Genomic DNA, 19,543 nt, shown 5'->3' with positions numbered 1-19,543 from the left:
ATCTTATTAATAAATAATTGCTGCGCTCAAAAACTTCACTTGATCATAGTTGTTTCATATCTTTCAAGTTTAACATTTGAAACAATTAACAAAAATGATCTGAGCACTTTGCTAAAACATGAACCCTCACCAACTCGATGGCAGAGCACTGATTAAACAAAAGATTGTCTATTTTTTTAAGTGACACACACAAACTTGCACACATACCTCCCATTGACTGTTAAAGAGCATAGTGTAACCACAGCTCAGGAGCTTGTATTGCAAATACAACCACAGGAAACTGTATTTCAACTTTTCAATGAAGCCACAGCCCTACACAGTTTGCAACCTACAGTAACATCATCATGTGCATGCAAGTCAAAGATGAAAAAGACAGTATTAAAACAAATAAATACATTTTCTTGGGGACTCCTTGCTTTTATGGCGTTTGTATGTTATTTACTTTTTGTACATTTATGCTGGGATGTCCCTGGCTGACAGTTGGTTGACCTCAAACAACCTTACACCCTACTTGCCATGATGAGTGTGCACTAGGGCGGTTTGCTCACTAGAAAACCTCCCTGAGCAAGAACTAAAAAAAAGATATTTCCTTTCTTGGAGACAGCATACGCTTTATTTCTTTTAACACACAACGCTCCACCGTCTACAAAGAAAACATAAATGGGCCAGAGGGACTCTCATATTCAAACATCCCCCAACCGAACCATGAAGACTACTTTGTTCTAGTCTTTAATTTACAATCACGATTAACATGAAGGCTTTGCGAGAGTGCCAGAAAAATTAGCAAGAGAGTGTGCAAAGGAGGGGATTGCAAGTGACATGATGAGTTTAGAACTACGTAATTACAGAAAACATGATATTTATTTTTATTTTTATAATAATTGGGATCCCATTTCTTGGTCACAATTAGCAAAAAGCATCTCTTTCCGGAGCTGTATTTGCCGCATAAAAAGTGCTGTTTTCATTTGAGGTGACTCACTTTTACTATAGTCCTCATGACTACTTTATTTCTGAGGGTTCAATACAAACCCTGATTCAAACTGAACAGAAGCAGCACTTGCTTGTGGTCATCAGTAATAAAACCAGAATAACTCCAAATGACAGATCCACATTTGACTTACAATGGATTTTACTCTCCAACATTTTTCAACTTTGTTCACAAATACACAGAGCATCTTTTAAAAAAAAGGATCGGAGTACTCAATCTGAACTTAACTTCTGGTCAAATTGATTCTCAATGGCTCGCTATAATCTCTAACCCTAAACTGATTTTCCTTCATCTTGTTATACTGTAATAAAAAGCATGCAAAAATGAAGGCAGATGTGAATGGAACTAAATGATGCTTGCAAGGTTTTTATTAAAGCCAAATACACATTCATCTATGTTTTACCAGTTTTGCAAGCACAAGTGAAAGCTATTTATGTAAAATTTGACTATCCCCACACACACACAGACACACCTGTCTTCCTGTGCATGCTGACTCTGATCCTTTCTGAGAATTGGACAGCAGCTCTGAGAGCATTAAGACCACAGAGGGAGGGTGAGCTCTGCACTGACAGAGCAACTCAACTCACATGGCTGTCTTAGACACAAAGCCTAATAGATAATCCTGCGTCTGGATGACAGAGGAATATAAATTGCATGAGAAACCACTGCCTGAACTTGACTTAACATGCAATGAGCGGGTTCCATTCTCTTTTAAGCACATGCATGTTTAAAATGAATGTTTATGGGGTTGAAAGAATACACAACAGCAACTGTAAGACTGTATCTAATGTGCCATTAAAATTCAAAGCCAATTAAAACTGCTAAATTCACAGCTGAAAACTGTCAAAAAACGCACATGTGCAAATAAACAAACAAGCCGTGTGGTTATGTAACCAGTATTGAGCAAAATCCTTCCACCCGCTTATCATTATCAGTGATGAGTCATTTCAGAGTTTCACTCACAGTGAAATAATGCAGTCCTTTGATGTGGGAATCAAGTAGAGCGTAGACTTCTCAATATCACTCGTAATTAGTCTACACAATCACCTTGTCAGACCGGGAGGTCAAACCGATAGGAATGATCATTATTTGTGACTGTTTTTTGTTTTTCAGTTTCTTTGCACCCTGATGCAAAAAAGAGAAAAGTGCATAAATAGATGTCTCTCTAACAGCCCATTCAAGTAATCCAAAGCATTTCTAGTGCTCAGCAAAGCTTGACCAGAAATATAAGTGTATTCAACATTAACCAAATAATAGCCTTCCTCAATCATGCTTTGGAGACATGACGAGAAACCAAAGCTTTTCAAATAGGGTAAGCCACAAAGCCAGTCATATACCGGATAGATGCTACTGTGGCTTAAGATTTGAGTGACACAGAATGGTGGCTTTACTGCAATGGCACTATACAACACTTAAACCAACAGCATTAAATAGTGCAAGTGTTCACGCGTGCTTGGCTTGTGACAGTAAAGCAGATGAGACCTCTGAAGCAGTCAAAATACGTCACGTTTACCACTTATTATGCAGCAGTGCTCCTCAAATCCATGCTCCCTTCCAAGTCTGGACTTTAATGAGCTTTCCCTTTCGCAGCTTGTAGAGGACCGTGTGAGGGTTCACATTCCTCACTCTGTCCAAACTCATAAGACCTTAACCAGCTCACTGTGTGGTGCACTGCGGGGGTGCTCCATGCCTCTGTAGGTATTTGGCCCTAAAGCCCATAATCGGGTCACAGAGCAGTACCTAGCGTTTTTGGTCTGGTATAAATCATCTGAGGTATCATAGAAAGTGGGAGAGTATTATCTCAGTCCCAAGCTCTCCCATACCAAGTTTCTTTATTCTCATCACAGCACAGAGCGACACTGTCAAGCCTGACAGCAGTCCACTGATGTTCACTACTGGGGTATCTCTATTCTACATAGGGAAAGATAACATGGAAACAATCATCATGGCTCTTTTGTTTAACATCTGATTTGGACAATACAAAACAATACTGACACATGATTGAAATATAAACGGAAGGACTGGGTCCAACATGCTTACGATTTGACAAACGAGGTTACAAAGTGCGAAACCAGGACCATACATAATTTTGGGAAGTATGACGAGATATAGTGCAGCAGCTACTTTCTGGTTTTATAGAGCTACATCTCGTTGAGCTACAACACTTGGAGTTAACGTTGCAGTGTGTATGAAGCAAAGAAAGAGTTAAAACAAAAAGGCAACATTGAACACCGAACAGCAGTAACACTGTGGAGGCCTGGCCAACTTAGGCTACTTAGCTAGCTAGCTATACTCCATAGGTATTAACCTGCACACACATGACAAGCTAACTTGGCTACATTAGCTCAAGGTGCAGCCATTAGATATTTTAGTGCAGTTAAGGTTACTCAACCTCAAGAACAATCTTATTACCCTGCACAAGCTATACCATCTGAAGGCTAATGTTTGCTGACATGCATTAGATAACAACAGATTGAGGACTTTCACTTTTTTTAACCCAAAACCGCCCAGATTGGGGCTAGTTAGCTTAAAGCTAGCATCAACGTCAGATATTTAGCATTAACGTTACACTTAATTTCGATACTGCACTTTGAAAGGGGAAGTGTGACAGTTACCGGACCCACATGACGCTACATGAAAAGCCGATGTCATGCTTTGTTTTCAACCTATCTTACTTGTCGTGCAAGATGAAAAGCGCCGCTTTCCTTACAAAACCCCCGACGGCTGTACTGACAAACCCACTCAACTCGACACTGTCACAAAGTCAGTGCTAGCTGAGCTCACGGACAATTCTGACGTTAGCTCCGGCCACCGGCTACCGGCGACCTGCTTGTGCTTTTCCCAGCAGCTGCCATGCTTGTCATACATGTAAGTGCATAAAATTAAGTTATATAGCAACATTTTGCTGTCGGTTTGCTGGCTTACCTCCGTCGAGAGCGACCTCCCTCTTGCGTTCGTGCAATCAGAGTTGCACAGATTCAGGGTTGCACGCGCACTTCTCTCGCTCGCTCTCCCTCTACATTCGCGGATGTGCATTTAGAAAGGGCAATGCCAATGATCTTTTTGTGCAAAACGTGTGCGTTTAAATGTTGGTGTGCGTTAAGGGCTGCGGAGATACCTGCGCACCGGTGTCCTCAGCCCCGCTACGTGGCCCGGCCAAGCTCTCGCGCGTACCACTGCCGTCCCGCGCTCATCCCAGGCATTCAGGCCGCTGTCTGGGCAGGCGCGCGGCAGCGTGTCTGGGTCTGGATTCTTTTCGTCTCCCCTCCAAACCAGACAGGGCACAGCGCGCGCACACGCGCTGAGCTGAGATCCGTGATTGATGAAATAATAATGAGAAGGCCCCGAGGACCGTTTTATCCTCTCAAAGGAAAAATCCTAAAAGAGTAATGAATGTAGACTATTTTTATCATCAACTCTTACTCTTTAATATTATACCTCTTTAATTTTAATTTTCTGGTTGGTAAAGTTTTTTGGTCTTCTGAACACGCAAGACCCAATAATTATTTATATATTGTTTCCCATTTATTTCCATGGGAAATTAACAAAATTACATATTTCAGCGATATATTTTCCTTAATGATAAATAATAATGCGTATGATAAGGGTTTAAAAAATAGATGATCGATATAAAATGTATATGATATGCAGTAATATTAATCTCAACAGTGCCTTCTTCATTTCTAAGACGTCATTTTGAAGTATATATATCAGAAGATATTTAAAAGATCAGTAGTTGCATAGAAGTTTTAATTTCTTCGCAAATAGCCGTTTTTCAAAAAAAAAATCACTCAATAAATTAAACTTTCTCTCCGTCTTCAACGCCACCAATGACAGATAAACTTTAAAAATAAAATTGTATCCATTTTGAAACATGATAATGGCGCAATTGTTAAGGAAGCAACAGTGCAACTGACTGCTCACCTTCTACAGTGTTTTTTCAAAAAAGGGACATAATTATGATGCACCCTCCTGTGGTGACTATTGTGATTACACTCAATAGCAAATACTGTACATTCACCTCTGAGGCCTTGAGCAACAAGCCTGACCAATGGGAGGTAGAAAGACAATTTTATTGTAAAGTTGAGCCATTTCTGAAACATGGGGCTTACACTTCCTCCACACACACTAAAGACACAGTGACAACTGTCCAGAATGAAGGATCATCTTCTACTATCTGACAGGCACATTCAAGTTGATTGGGGGTGGCAATATTATTCATGAAGACATTCTTTGCTAGAGAGCAGATAGACTTTTAATCCCTCTAGCAAAGTCAGAACACACAAACAGAATTTAAGTCAAATTAATAAATCATCTCTTGTCCGTTATATCAGTGAATCCAAAGGAGAGCCTTTCATAACAGATTTGAATATACGTCGTTACACAATTTAATGAAACTTTCCAGCACAACAATAACAGAGTAATGGCATTTGTCATTCACAATTTATCATCTTGTCTTTTACAGGAATCACAAACTGTTAAACGCTGATGTTAAAATCACTGTTGCTTTCCATATATGCAGTGCTCTGAATCTGAAACAATGTAGTAAAGACAAATCTGAATTTACTTCATTGTCAATTCTTTTCAAAACAAAAGTATTATGTATATATAGGTTACCCTCCACTTCCTCACACATGGCTGGACTTCATTAATGTATCCATCACAGACATCTCACTTTGTCTCCCACCATGCTGCTATCAGCAGAGCCCAGTCCAGAGTTGGCTAGAGAAAGAGTGGGAGGAATGTGTGTGAAGTTGGGAGGCCATTATTGAATCCTCCAACCACCCCTTCCATAGCCCTTGTAACCGCTGGTGACAGCAAGTGGGGCAGACATGGGGTGAGATGTTATCACTGGGGCAACTGGAGCAATGTGCCCTGTCCTGAGGGCAAGTAAGTGACGTTGCGGGAGCGGGAGAGCTGGAAAGCGATGTCCTCAGCTGCCTCCAGCTTACGTAGCTCTACCAGACCATCACCAGCCTCCATCAGGGAGTTGGCAATGAGCAAGGCAGCCTGGGAATCTCCCTCTGCTGAAATGATGGCCGCCTGCTTCTGTTGCTCTGCCTAAAAGGATAAAAAGATTTTGTGAGTTGCCTTAATTCACAATTACTGTAATTCGGCCTTCCATCTTTTTCCCCCATAGAGACTGCATACAAAGTGGTCTAGGAATGACTTGTGTGTTAAAAATACCTTTTCTACAACAAAGCGGGCCCTTTCAGCCTCCTGCTGGGCCACCTGCTTCATCTCAACAGCCTCTGTGAATTCCTTGCCAAAGGTCAAGTGTGTCTGCAAGAAGAAAATACAATTGTTTCTCCAAGTTACAATCCAACTGAAAAGATAACATGGACACTGTTGAAAAACTTGCCAGTAGATTCATACCAGTGAAACGTCATCCAAGATGAGGCCAAAGGTGGAGGCTCTTTCTGTAAGGTCCTCACTAACCTGCCGAGACACAAGCTCTCTCTGGGTGATGAGTTCACCAGCATCAAACCGGGCCTGTGAAAAAGAGACAAACACACAGTGGCTTATGAGTCTGTTTATCAGCTCACTCTCACTCATCCATCTGTTTATTTGCAACTACTCATCTTGACTGATACTCACCACTACAGCCTTTAAGACCTCTGTGGTGATAGATGGCAGCACCCTCTCATCATAGTCTTCACCAATACTAGTGAAGATGCGCGGCAGCTGGTTGGTCACCGGCCGGAAAAGGATACGCAATGTGATGTTTACATTTTGCAGATCTGTGGGGGGAATGATTACAATTTAACTCTTACTGCACATATTAGCCTATAGGTGAAAGAACAAACCTTATAACATTATTAGATAATGTTTGCACAGTTTGTAGATAGTAAGAATAATACAATAATAAGAAATATTAAGATATATAGCATAGTTATAGTAGGCTAGATGTAAGTCATGCCAGCTTATCTTCCTCCTTACAAAAAGAAATATAGCATTTCCAAGAGGCTAGTTGCATCCTCAGAGAACCCATACAGCCAACTGAGTTTTAAGGGACACAGAATGTGTATGAGCAAAAGTGAGGACAGCATTATAGCAGTTCAGTAGATAATTGAAGTACCTTTGCTGCCTGTGATGACAGGCACGTTGCGGGGACGGGAGCGGCAATCAAAGACGATAGGTTTCTGAACCCAGGGAATGAGGAAGTGGGTCCCTTCACCAACAACAACATCTTGCACTCCTCTGAACCTGTCAAATATCACAGCCTGGTGCCCTGCATCAACTGTAGCAAAGAGGATAGTTAGTCTCTCAGCCAAAAGGTTTGTGTATACAGCATACAGGTTTTTGTAGTTCTACAACAGTCAAATGTTTGGTTGAGAATTTGTTTTTAATCCAAGGCAGTGTTTTCCCAACCTTATTGCATATTGCTGAAGAGTTACAGGGTGCTACATGGCTGCTATCGAGTTTATTACAGACATTATTTTAGTTAACATATTTATCGGAATTTTAAAACTCAAATAATCATTGCTGTCTCTGTTGCAAACATCACTGGCAAATGGTCAAATATTGGATTGGAAGTATTTTAACATTTGCAATGCATTTCTGTCAACTTCTTAATTTGTTTTTTATTTATTTGCAGCATTTTTCCCAATGTTGCCTTTACATTGTCAATGTGGTGAAGACGTTTTCTTCATTTACTTGTGCTTTGTCTATTTGCATGCGTTTTTATTAAGTTGATCTCACGAACATCCTACGGAATTGTAAAGTTTTACATGTAAAAACAGCTTTAATAATCATTTAATGACTCAGTTAGTGGTCCTATTTTACACTCAATGATTGCAGTGTTCATATGACAAAGACATATGAATCACTTGTCAGTAAGGGGGAACAAGAGGTGAACTGGTCCAGGTTGAAAATGAACACCACTATCCTTAAGTTATGTGTTGTAGGTATGCAATTGACCAGCACTCACCATTGAAAAGAGCAGAGTTCACAACACCTCCACCAACGGCGAGGGCAAGCCCCAACTTCCCAATAGACTCAAAAAGCTTGGCCATGACAGCAATCTATTGGCAGTGAAAATAAGACAAAGGTTGATACAATTAGTACACATCACCAACAATACTCCTACGCAATGTAACCCATTACAGTGTGTGTAACAGGACTTAAAAAGCCAGTCTAAATCCCTTTCATCCAGTAATAGCTGGCCTTGGCCTCAGAGATGCCAAGGTTTTTGGGTGTTAGCTAACTTAGCTCACTAGCTAGCATTAGCTTATCAGATATGAACTGAGAGTTGGCCAGCTAAGCCGACTTAACGGTGCACTGAAGCTTAAGAGTTTCGACATGTAAAATACTATATATACATAATTTGAGATACATTAAAACGACAATAAAGCGTAAGTCAGCTAAATCTATATGGCACGCCCGGTGACTGTACGCATGTTATCTCGCTGAGAGTGGTTGCTCGTGTTCGCCTTACTCAACACTTATGATATAATGTCATTTATTGATAATATGTACAAAAAACGTGTCCAGTTCGCTTTCTAATTATTGCTACACACACATTAGGCTATACAAGTATGTATTTTCAGTGTCACGAACGCAGTGCAGGTCATAACTCACCTCAGTTTTCTTCAGATGTCTATGACCTCCACCGGACACGACGTACAACACATGAAATTTCTGCTTAACAGCGCCTGCGCACTACACGTAGCAACGTCGCCTCTGATTGGACAAAAGACAGACCTCTTCTTCTGCGGTTTGAGGATAAGTGGTTGACATTAAATGTAATGATGCATTGCTGTCGCTCACTGGTTTTAGAGTCTGGGTGGACCTCAAGATGATTGAAGGATTAATTAATTGCTTGATTGATTGAATAGATAAATAAACTCTTCTGTAGTCCAGTCAGTTCTTTTAATACTGAAATCATAACCTTCACTTCGTGTCTTTGTGTACAGTGTACCATTCAAATTAAACTTCCTGATCACAAAAAGAGGATGCAAAAGTTTAAGGTGGAAAGAAAAGGTTCGGAACCACTGGCTTAATCTTTGACAAGGTATTACATTTTACACTTATACTATACATAGCCAAAATCAAATCTTATTCTGAAAAGTAACGAATTAGCTGTCAGAAATGTATAATGGGGTAAAAAGTACAATATATCCTCTCTGAAATGTAATGGAGTAGAAGTATAAAGTAGCATAAAATATACCTTAAAATTGTGCTTTAGTAGGCTATCTGAGTAAATGTACTGCTGTCATTCACCCCAAGATGTACGATCCAGCTTGGTAACATGTAAACTGTAGGAAAGAGGACTGATCTATTCCAAGAGCTTGTTTTATTTTTTCAGTAATTTATAGCCTGGAGCAGCAGGAAAACCTGCAGGAGCACCTGTAGTCATACACGCACACTGTACTGTGAAGTGTACTTGCTATAAGCAATGGGACGGCACTTGGTCGCCCCCTCGCGCGGACATGACAAATCACACAATAGTTCGTAGTTTCACTTTTCTTCCATGGCTTGAAAAGTGTGACGGTCTTTGAAAGATATCGAGAATCCGCAGCGAAAGCTTTGTAAGGTCAGTTATCATTACGGATCTTTAAGATATCCAAGATTTACAGATTTACAGCGTCGGACGCAAATAGAAGATCCGTCGATAGTGCGTTAGACAGATTGTCAGTTTAGATTTGTTCGATTTTTTCCACTTCCTGGACTTTCACCTCTGCAATGTGGCTTTCCTTCTCGCTTCTACAAATATTTTTTGACATCCGGTAGCAATAAACACTCAACATTTTGCGCATATCTTGCAGGATGGCTGCAAATTAGACCAGAAGTGGTCAGAATTCAACTCGCAAATCTCTCATTAGTTATGGCTGTAAGATAATCAAAAAGCAGTCATCATAGCCTGTCATTATCTCAGCCTGTCAATGTGTGTTAAGAACCAACTTTAGAGATATACGAAAAGACACTTTTTTTTTTGAGATTGACAATTATTTCAAGAATTTCAACAACAAAAAATGTGAATGCACCTGAAATGGTAGTTTTTGAGTTATGTTGATGTAGTGTCTTAGTAACCACCAATAGAGGGTGTTATATTATCAAATATGTCTCCCTTCCCTTCTGCAAGGGTGGGGTCTTTGAATGGTTGCCTGCTACTTCAACATTAAGAGCTTCATGAAGAGCTGTTGTGATTTGGCTTTTTGTCATCATCCTGTTGATGTTCATTCTCACTGTTTCTGCAGAGTCATGACATTTTTGTGTCATTGTCTTGCAGTCACTCTAAAGAGTTTTTCTCCACAGCAGTGATTGTGTTTCTCCCAGCAGATGGCAGAACCGGGCAGGACTGTGAGGGTGAGTGGTCTGCCCACAGACATTGAGGATGACAGGCTGAAAGACAAGCTATTTATTCACTTCCTGAGAGCCAGAAATGGAGGAGGGGAAATAAACTCTATCACCTTTGTCAAGGCAACGCCCGTCTCTGCCCTCATCACCTTCGAGGACAGTGGAGGTCAGTTGGGTCAGTGTGTGTGCGTGTCTGTGCATATAAAGTGTAGGGGAGGGAGATATTTCTGAATAATTAACTGATTACATTACAGAGACATATATTATTATATTAACTACATTAACGCTCAGGTCTCACGATACAACAGCCAATGTTTTATTAAGTTTCACTCTAAAGACTCCAAAATGTAGTTGCAGTAATTTGCAAAGTATTAGTAACGTATTGCACTATGTCGGCTGTCACCAGTGATTCACACTGAGCTAGAATGTTGGCATGCAAGTCAATGGAGTAGCCAATGGTAAAAGCGCTTAGTCAGGATGCTTCACAGACTGAGATTGATTTCCCTCTGGTGACCCCTCTCACACAGTGGCACAGAGAGTTATTCAACACAGCCGGCACATTCTCGAAGTGGATGAAAAGACATATAAAGTCATTGTAACCGAGCACTGTGAAAGCCTGGACCCAGACAAGGTACATTCAATTAGAATGTTGGGAAATATTTCAAGAAATACAGAATATACATTAAAATCCATGAGTGTTTGTTGTCTTTCTTCTTCCATCATCATAGGTCGTCTTAAGTTTATCAGCAGCTGTTGACTACAACCAGCTTCCTGGGGGAATAATGGCTTTGACAAGCCTTCATAAGAGCCACCCTGATGTCCAGATAAACTACGATGCTACTGAGGCATTGTGCACATTGTATGGTGCCTATTCCAAAGTCCAGGCTGCCTTGACACAACTATTTGGCAACCCTGGAAGCCCACAATCAGCAGAAAACAAAGACTCAGGTCAACCTGCCACCAGCGGCTCCAGGTCTGTTCAGATAGCACAGAAGCCTCATACTCAGGAGTCAGAAGATCAGAGCAGGAAACATAAGCAAAGAGAACATAGAGAGAAGGTTCACATTGGCAGGCCTTCTAGTGAGTACAACCCAGGTTCACATAGGGACCTGACACCTGGTGGTAATGGCTGGGAAGATACTGGCCAGACAGAGGGTGCAGCTCTGCAGCTTCCTGGGCATCCTACCACTTCAGAGGAGGACCTCTCACTAATTGTGGATGCAGACATGTTCCAGTATCTGCAGAAACACTGCAGAAGGGAATACCAGCATATCCTTAGTCAGTATGGTGTTGATGTGGTGGATATGACAAATCAGGGGTTGACTACTCTGTTTTTGCAGGTTGCAGCAGGAGTGGGGGAGGATGGTCGAGATCAGGAGTGCCTGAAGTTGGCAAGAAAGGCAATAAGTAGGCTTTACCAAGAGAATGAGACCAAGATCCGCCGAGCCCAGCTCCTTAAGAGTATCCTGTCCCCCAGGGGGGGACTGCAAAGGGCGATGGAGAACTTACGTGTCAGACATCCCAAGCTTCTCCTAAATGAAGATGATCGATATATTTACATTATTGGGAGCAGTAGTGATGTGTCTGAGGCCAAGCAGTTTCTTCTCCTGGACCACAGCGAAGTGGGGGGTAAAAATGAGGATGTAGCCAGTCTTGTTAGATTTTCTTCATATGATTCAGGTTCATCAACTCATGCTGATGAGCAGAGAGTCCCCCTCACCATGTCCTCCACTGTAGATTCTCTGGATGATGGGATCAGTCAGCTGCTGAGGTCAGATGAGGATGAGAGGAGAGCTGAAGGAGCCAGAAGGTATAAACTAGCTGCTCGGTTTAAGGATTCAGGGTTGGCTGCATTAGGCAGTCGATCAACTGACTTCACCTTACGAGGGCTCTCATCTCCCAGTAGACAAACACGCCTTGGGCCAATGTTAGGGCATGATGTACTGTCAGAAACAGCAGGGATTACTGGTGAAAGAGTCTCCAGAGCATTAGGCCAAAACACTGGAGGGAACATCTTGTTTAAGAGTGGAGATGCTTTGCCTTCAACTGCTTCTATGCAGAATAAAACCTCCTTGGACTCACATTTAATTTATACTCAACCCAAGAGTGTTACATCACCCCTTATCACAACTCAGTCCAGTTTGTCAGGAAGTACTTCACTTCCACCGCCTGGATCTGGATCCACCTTGAGGCGAGCCAGTAGTTTCTCAGGAACGCCTCAGCAGAAGGCCCAAGTTATGGCTCAGAAGAGTCAAGACAACTCCAGCAAGTCCACAGTCAGAGCCAGGGGCAGGTCCTCTAGTTTCAGTAACCAAACAGGGAGAGACAAGCGGGAAGTATTTAATACAGAGATGATAATTTCCTTTGTGATGTGGCAGCACATAAAAGAAGCCTACAGCACCCGAGTGAACGACCTGACTTCTGATGTCCAGATGAAAGAGAGCCGCTTGGAGGGTACTAGTGATCTGACTGTCACCTTAAGAGGGGCAAACTCATCCAAAGTAAGTTCATGTCAGATGGGTTTAAAAAAGCTGGTTGATTCAGTTAGTGTAGACTTCTCTGTGCATGAGCTGTATTTGTCAGAGCTGGGTATCACTGACAGAGCAGATGAAACCTTACAAGCTTGTTGTGATGAGGTGTGTAGCCGGTTCAGGAAAGTTACCATCCAGATTTTAAAGAAGAGTATATTTCTTCTAGGCCCGAAACAGTTGTGTTCTCAGGTAGGTGCTTCACTGAAGGAGGTATTTTGTGGCGATTCGGCCCAAATACCTGAACAACAGGAGTTCTCCAGCCCCTCTAACTCCAATTGGAATCCTTCCTCATCCACAATGAATGAGGATCCTCAGGTGATGCTAGAGAGCCAAACAAGCAAAGCTGATGGGACTGGTAGTAGTCAGGAAGGAAAAACAAACCATAGAAGTGACTTCTATGAGACAGAGCTTGTGAATGGATCTATTAGCCAACCGTTCGCGAGCAAAGACCCTGTCATTAAGGAGAAAGTGAAAATTGTAGGTACAGTGGAGATGGATGGACAAAAGACTGAGACGTTTGTCAGCCATTCTAAAACAGGGAATGATAGAAGTGCGAGACATGTGAATGGTGTTGGGTCAACAACGACCCGTTCAGATAAAGACATGGAGCTTCATAAGAAAGAGAGAACCATACATTCTACCCAGAAGGACAGTACTCAGAAAAGTCCAACAGAGATCCAGGACACCCCAGAGGAATCCAGGTCAGGTCTGGGAGGCCAGAGGAGCATCTGTGTGTGTGGGGAGATTGAGAAGTTGATGAGAACTAAGTGTGGGGCTACAATGTGCTCAAAGTGCCTGGACAATGTGCATGTCTACTGCAAAGTTTGTCATGAGACAGAGCCGACACCATGGGGGATCCAGGGCAAAATGAACTACTCTAGACGACACACCAGCACAGGTTACAAAGACCCAGCTATCAAGATTACTTACTGCATTCCTGATGGCATCCAAGGGGTGAGGGACTTATTTTAAACATATTCTCACTGATAACTGTTCTATATGTGTCACAGAATGTAGTGTCCGTCATCTTTCATCTTGGAAAAGACTTTATATCTTTTTACTGGTTATTGTTCACCAGAATCAGTGAAACATCAATATGCTTTTCCAATGTTTTACCTTATAGCACCTTATATTCTGTATAAGGCATTTATTACAGAGCAGTTATGTACAGGTACTCTTTTTCATGTTGTAGTTGACTCCTACACAATGTCAACAAGCATTTAGCTTAACTTAAGACCCCCCAGAAAGGCCTATTATGATTTAGAGAGTACTGGAAAATGCACTGTGAAATTGTGTGTTGCGTAGGTACTGTTCTGTTTCTTGATCCACCATGCACATGCTTGTTTACTGTCAAATGTCATCAAAAGTAAAACTGACTGCAGTTTGCAGTGCAAATTGTGATCCCCTTTGCAGTTTCCGAGAATGTGCTAAGGTATCGCGTAGATCTTTAATAACAAGATTTTGCTTTTAGCTTATGCATGGTAATATCCAGAGACTTTGTTTTGGACTGTGGTCTTTCCTTTCTGTCTTACCAGGAGGGTCACCCTTCTCCAGGAAAACCATTTCAAGGAGGGGTGTTTGAAGCCTTCTTTCCTGACTGTGAGAAGACGAGGAAGCTGCTTCCCAGGCTTGAGAAAGCCTTCAGGCAGAGACTCACCTTCACAGTGATGGACAAAGGGACAGGGGCCAGGGTCATCTGGGACTGCATCCCACACAAGACCAGCCTACATGGAGGCGAATCAGGGTGAGTGAGGCCAGTGGGAATGTCTAACAGAGATGTAGAAATGAAGGTCACACTAGTCCATGTATCTGAGATGAACGGTCTTCTTTTCGTCTCTCTCAGTTACCCAGATTCCACTTACTTGGCTCACTTGTCTGAGGTCTTGACATCCCATGGGATTAAGGAGCCGCCAGCCAAGGTTGAAGAATAAAAGCAACCTGAGGAGGATATATATATATATCTTTGAAAGAGTTATAGCTGTCATTGCAGCTATTTTGTATTTATTAATTCTATAACTTGCCTCACTGCTGCTGTCTTTACGAAAGATAGATGATTCAACCTGCGTGTAAATACCAAATGTGACCAACCACCACTGTCCTAATTATTTCACAAAGCATTCCTGAACATTTTCTTACTGTTTCAGCTTTATTTTGTTAAAAAAAAAGAAGCATACTATTCTGTATAGTGTTCATAGTACTGTATAGTTATACAATTTGTATTGTCTTGTGTAGTTTCAAGGATCATCTAGTTTAAAAACAGAGAGATATTTGGGGAGTAAAATAAACGACTTTGTAAAAATCTGTTTGCTTCTCTTCACTTCTTTTTCAGAACGGGCACAGAAATAAAAAAGCACATCTCCTGACGTTTTGTTATGCTTTTTTTTATTAGTCCTGGAAAACATGTAAGGCATATGGTAACATTACACACTGAAGCGTTACAAGCTCTAGAGGCCATGTGGACAACATGGCACCACGCAGTAAACCCAGAGTCAAGCACAGAAGCAGCATCAATTCAAAGGGTTTAAAAAACAAAGTCGAGACAAGAAGAGTGTTTGCAACCAGGAAAAAAAAACACAACACAAGGAAGGACAGAGTAGAGGAGAACTAGCTTAAAAATCAACCTGTTGGGTATGCCTTGTAGAAAATTACCAGTGGTGACTGAACTCTAACAGGAGGTGTGTAGTGGGATGGATGTGAAGAGAGTTTCTGAAGCATTCCCAGAGATAGGTTAAGGTGTATCATGAATGTACCAGCCGGCCATGACAGTGCCCATGCTGAAGGTGAGGACAGGGAGTCAGGTGGCACAGGGGGCAGTGGATTGGCTTCAGTTGGCAACTTGACACGACTGGTAGGGCATTCTCCTCCCCCACACCACGCCACTACATGACTACTAAACTATCGTGGAAAGAGACGGTGAGCTGTACATAAACACATGCCTTATTTTCCGGTCAACTAAACATGCATCCTAGTACTGTACATGACAAGCCCAGCCAGGTTGTACTTTCATAGCATCTCTGCAATGTTGCTGTGATGTTGCCGCATTGCAATACCTTAAAAATGACTGCTAAGGAAACAATAGCTGCAGGCAGATGTGGTTGTTTGGGTTCTCAGTGTGGATGAGTGAACACAGGGCTATGAATTTGGAGATAACCCACTGACAGGACCTCTCCTTTTGAACTCGGCATACTAAAGCTTACATCAAACATGGATGATGTGAAAATTGGTGTGGCAGTTTGTGCAGTGAACTCAGTGAAACAGAATGATGTTGTGTGTGTGTTAGTAAATGCAAAATTAAGTGGTTTCTTACATGAAGAAACCTGCTGTTTGGAATGACCTGAGAAACCATATAAAACAGAAAGAAATTCACCTCAAAGCTGAATGGTGGGTGCCTGTGAGAGACTTCAGCTATATAAGACAAGACAGACGGAAGAGTAGCTATTGGAAATACTACACTCATTGTCTTTGTGCATTTTTCAAACCTAAAACTACGAGTGTTAATTAGTATTATCAAATCTAAAACTGCAAATGTTCAGAAAATTACCACTTTGTTTATTTTCACTTTGAAACACTGTTTTTCTCCTGTGCATCTCTTGAGTTGCTAAGTACTCTTGCATAAGTGTCTGGAATGACTGGGAAACCATTTCAAGATGACATACACTGCAGCTTCACCGTGGTGGAAGTGCTCTCAGGCATCAGGCCACCCGCTCAACTGATTGAGTTCATCTCAAAGGCATCTTAGCTCAAAAGAACCCAAGGGAAAATGTTGAAAGAAGGAAAAAGATTCTAATCTGTTTTCCACATGCAGATGAATGCATGCAGTTTCAAATTCCAGATGTCGAAGTAATGTTTTATTTGCTATGAATGTGTATGGAGAGAGAACGGGGTGATATGGAGAGGAGTTTTGGCTGGCTGCTGCTGGACTGTTGCACCGGCCAAGAGGCTCTGCGGATGCAGCACAGGAAAGAACAAGAACGTCTCTAATAATCCTTGAGTGAACTGAGATCAGCTGTAAAGCGGAAATGTTGTGTCTGGGGTAGGCCAGGGCTGAGCTATGATCAGCCAATGAGCTGGGGTTTTGTGCAGCTGTGTTACAGTATTGGCATCCCTGCACAGCTGTGTGAAAACATCTGCTCCCTCACTTGCTATACAAGCCGTTTGGAAACAAACTGAAAGGAATAGAAATCCATAGAGAGGAATACCATGGAGCTTTGGATTTGGAGGGATTTTGTAGATTTCTGTGAATCTATATTTCTTTTGGTGGAGTTTTGAACCTAAATGCACCATGTCCAGTTCCTTTTCACTGTGATACTAATATTATGGTTGTAAACACTTATGAGGAATCAACCTGTTGTGGTCGACATGACGTGAGAGCTGGTAAAACACAGTGAAAAGGATATAAATACGGAGGGAGGTGCCTCGGATTGAGGTATGCTGTGTGCAAGGAGAGAGGCACAGTGCAGGCCTATGCTTGAGCAAGACTGCAACCAATCAAAAACTACAAATTGTGTTAAACCTTTTGTAAACTGCAGCAAAAACTCTGTCAGCACCCATGAACATTTGGGATAGAAGTCTGTCAAACTATGATGACTCTTTTGCATTTTCATTTTTCTTCAAGATCGATGGAAATTCATCCAAAAAACAGAATTTTCTTCATATTTGTTTATGCACTGTTAATATTCAAAGCATTGACAGAGGAATATACATACAATTTGGCACACATGGTTCAGACCAACAGAAAGACTTTATCACATTTAAAAGGAGTGCAGGTTGGCAGGTCCCCACATTAAGAGTATGAGCTTTGAACTTTAAACCCTTGGATAACAAAACAAACAAACAAACAGAAATATAAAGGTAAATTAAAATAACATATTAAGTAAAACATCCTTTTTTTTTTTTTTTACTGAAGCGTTTGTTTCTCACATGGCACTCAGAACAGAAGCACCGTCCACAGGTTCACAAAGGGAGCCCAGCAGATTAGAACAGAACACTAACCAGAGGCTGACAGGACACAGTCACTCCCCACACCAGCGTGGCGGTTGCACTCCAGCCCAGTTCACTCCGCCCTGCTCCACATTTTATTTCCCACAGTCAAGGATGGATGAATGCTTTGATTTTAGCTGCCACCCAGGAGAAGTTGGCCTAGGCAGGGACTGGCAAGCTGAAAATGAGGGGACCTTTACATGAGTGTGTGAGTGTGTGTGCCACCTGCGCTGTCAGTGAGCTTCAGCAGATACACTGGGAGTGGATGATGGGAAACAGGCTGCAAACCTGGAGCAGAATCAAAGCCTGCGTGGGACTGGAGGGCGACTGCCATGCTTGTAAGTGCATTAAGATCAGCGAGCAGAGTGCAAAATACTAATACCAACTGTCCTCATAACACAGGCCTCTTATCAGACAGGAGGGAGAGATAGAGTAAGAAGGGGTGGGGGAGGTTGGGTTGGAGCTACATAATACTGTAGCAGAGTAGTGTGAGGGGGAAATGTGGCAGGGTAGGGTGGGTGCTTTTAAAACCTGACAAACGACCTGAGGACACACACATCTTCACATACAATGGCACACCACACACAGCACATGAGGGAGGCCACTCATGCTAACACAACAACTTTTTGTCTTTTTTTTTTTTTTTTTAAAACATTTTGTTTTTGTTTTTTACAAAGTCACTAGTCACCATCTGAGTCTCAACACGGAGGCCGGGCTCACAGACAGGCACGCAGGCAGGCGGGCGGGCAGGTAGATAAATGTCAGGTTAAATGTAAGGTTTAAAGTTGATATCCTCCTACATGAAAGATTTAGAGTCCACCCAGTGGGATTTGTGATGAAATATTAAGGATTATACTTTAATGGCATTACACCAGTGAGACAAAATTCATACTGGCCATTAGGGGGAGCGGTGTGCTGTTTTAGCCAGCATACTGCTAATTGCACACATTGTCAATACTTGATTTGAATTTCAGACTGGTTAGATCGAACTGTTTAGTAGTGCAATACTAAAAAACTTGAGAAGTGATCCACCTCCTCATTTTATCATCTGCAATCCTTAATACATTTTACACCTGTTGAAATACTGGTCAACAGCACCGACTGTTGGCAAATGTGGAGTTAGGGAGGCAGAAACGAGAGACACAGCGAGAGGGAGTCAGAGAAACAGACCACAGTGCCATCTCTGACGAGCCTGACGCCTGTTGCTATGCCGACCATAGAGAGGGAAATGAAAAGAGGAGGGAGCGAGAGAGAGAGTAGTGTAGAGAGAAGGAGGGGAGGCAAAGTATGGACGCCAGCTTGAATTGAATTCTCCTCTCTCAGGTCAGGGTGATCAACAGGCCAGCGGTCGCTGTGAAAGGAGCAGAATGCCATGGAATGCCTCAAGGAGGATTGGGGAGGAAGAAAGCCTGATCCAGAGGAAAAAGGACTGGTATTCACCTTCTTAACTTGCTCATTTCAGATGCTTCACTGTCGCATGACAGTGCCTCTTTCATCACATTCAGAGTGTGTATGTTTGTGTGTGTATGTGTGCGTATTTGTGGCTTGTTTGAACAGAAACAAATTCTCTCTTAATTGGCACTGCACACTTCTTGCCAACAGTTGGTCAGCTAGAAAAATCTGTAACTAAGGAGAAGGAAGCTGAGCGACGATTTCTGCCTCCCTATTCAACGCAGCACAGAAAGGCTCATTATGAGGGAAATTCATATTCAAGCAAGTGCAAAACTGCAGTCACTATATTAAC

At 42.1% G+C, this 19,543-nt stretch overlaps 2 protein-coding genes and 1 long non-coding RNA gene across 3 annotated transcripts; 2 read left to right on the top strand and 1 right to left on the bottom strand.

Moving 5' to 3' along the window:
* Nucleotides 1–5,042: 5,042 nt before the first annotated feature.
* On the bottom strand, nt 5,043–8,608 carry phb (prohibitin). Its single transcript, XM_070922949.1, has 7 exons — nt 8,570–8,608; nt 7,920–8,013; nt 7,068–7,229; nt 6,587–6,729; nt 6,365–6,481; nt 6,176–6,271; nt 5,043–6,049 (listed from the first exon to the last, which is right to left on the bottom strand). The coding sequence occupies exons 2-7, from the start codon at nt 8,002–8,004 to the stop codon at nt 5,837–5,839; spliced, it is 816 nt and encodes a 271-aa protein (XP_070779050.1). The 5' UTR covers nt 8,005–8,013; nt 8,570–8,608; the 3' UTR covers nt 5,043–5,836.
* Nucleotides 8,609–9,434: 826 nt separating this feature from the next.
* Nucleotides 9,435–11,189, top strand: LOC139299986 (uncharacterized). Its single transcript, XR_011598843.1, has 4 exons — nt 9,435–9,524; nt 10,271–10,454; nt 10,816–10,919; nt 11,017–11,189. It is a non-coding gene; the product is annotated as an uncharacterized lncRNA (long non-coding RNA).
* Nucleotides 11,190–11,858: 669 nt separating this feature from the next.
* Nucleotides 11,859–15,099, top strand: LOC139299966 (serine-rich adhesin for platelets). The gene is made up of 3 exons (XM_070922927.1): nt 11,859–13,773; nt 14,355–14,563; nt 14,663–15,099. The coding sequence occupies exons 1-3, from the start codon at nt 12,010–12,012 to the stop codon at nt 14,748–14,750; spliced, it is 2,061 nt and encodes a 686-aa protein (XP_070779028.1). The 5' UTR covers nt 11,859–12,009; the 3' UTR covers nt 14,751–15,099.
* Nucleotides 15,100–19,543: the final 4,444 nt, after the last annotated feature.

The sequence above is a fragment of the Enoplosus armatus genome, chromosome 17, assembly GCF_043641665.1.
Source record: "Enoplosus armatus isolate fEnoArm2 chromosome 17, fEnoArm2.hap1, whole genome shotgun sequence".
In the NCBI taxonomy this organism is placed as follows: domain Eukaryota; kingdom Metazoa; phylum Chordata; class Actinopteri; order Centrarchiformes; family Enoplosidae; genus Enoplosus; species Enoplosus armatus.
Note: the sequence above shows the minus strand (reverse complement) of the source record. Positions and strands in the feature narration are given on the sequence as shown.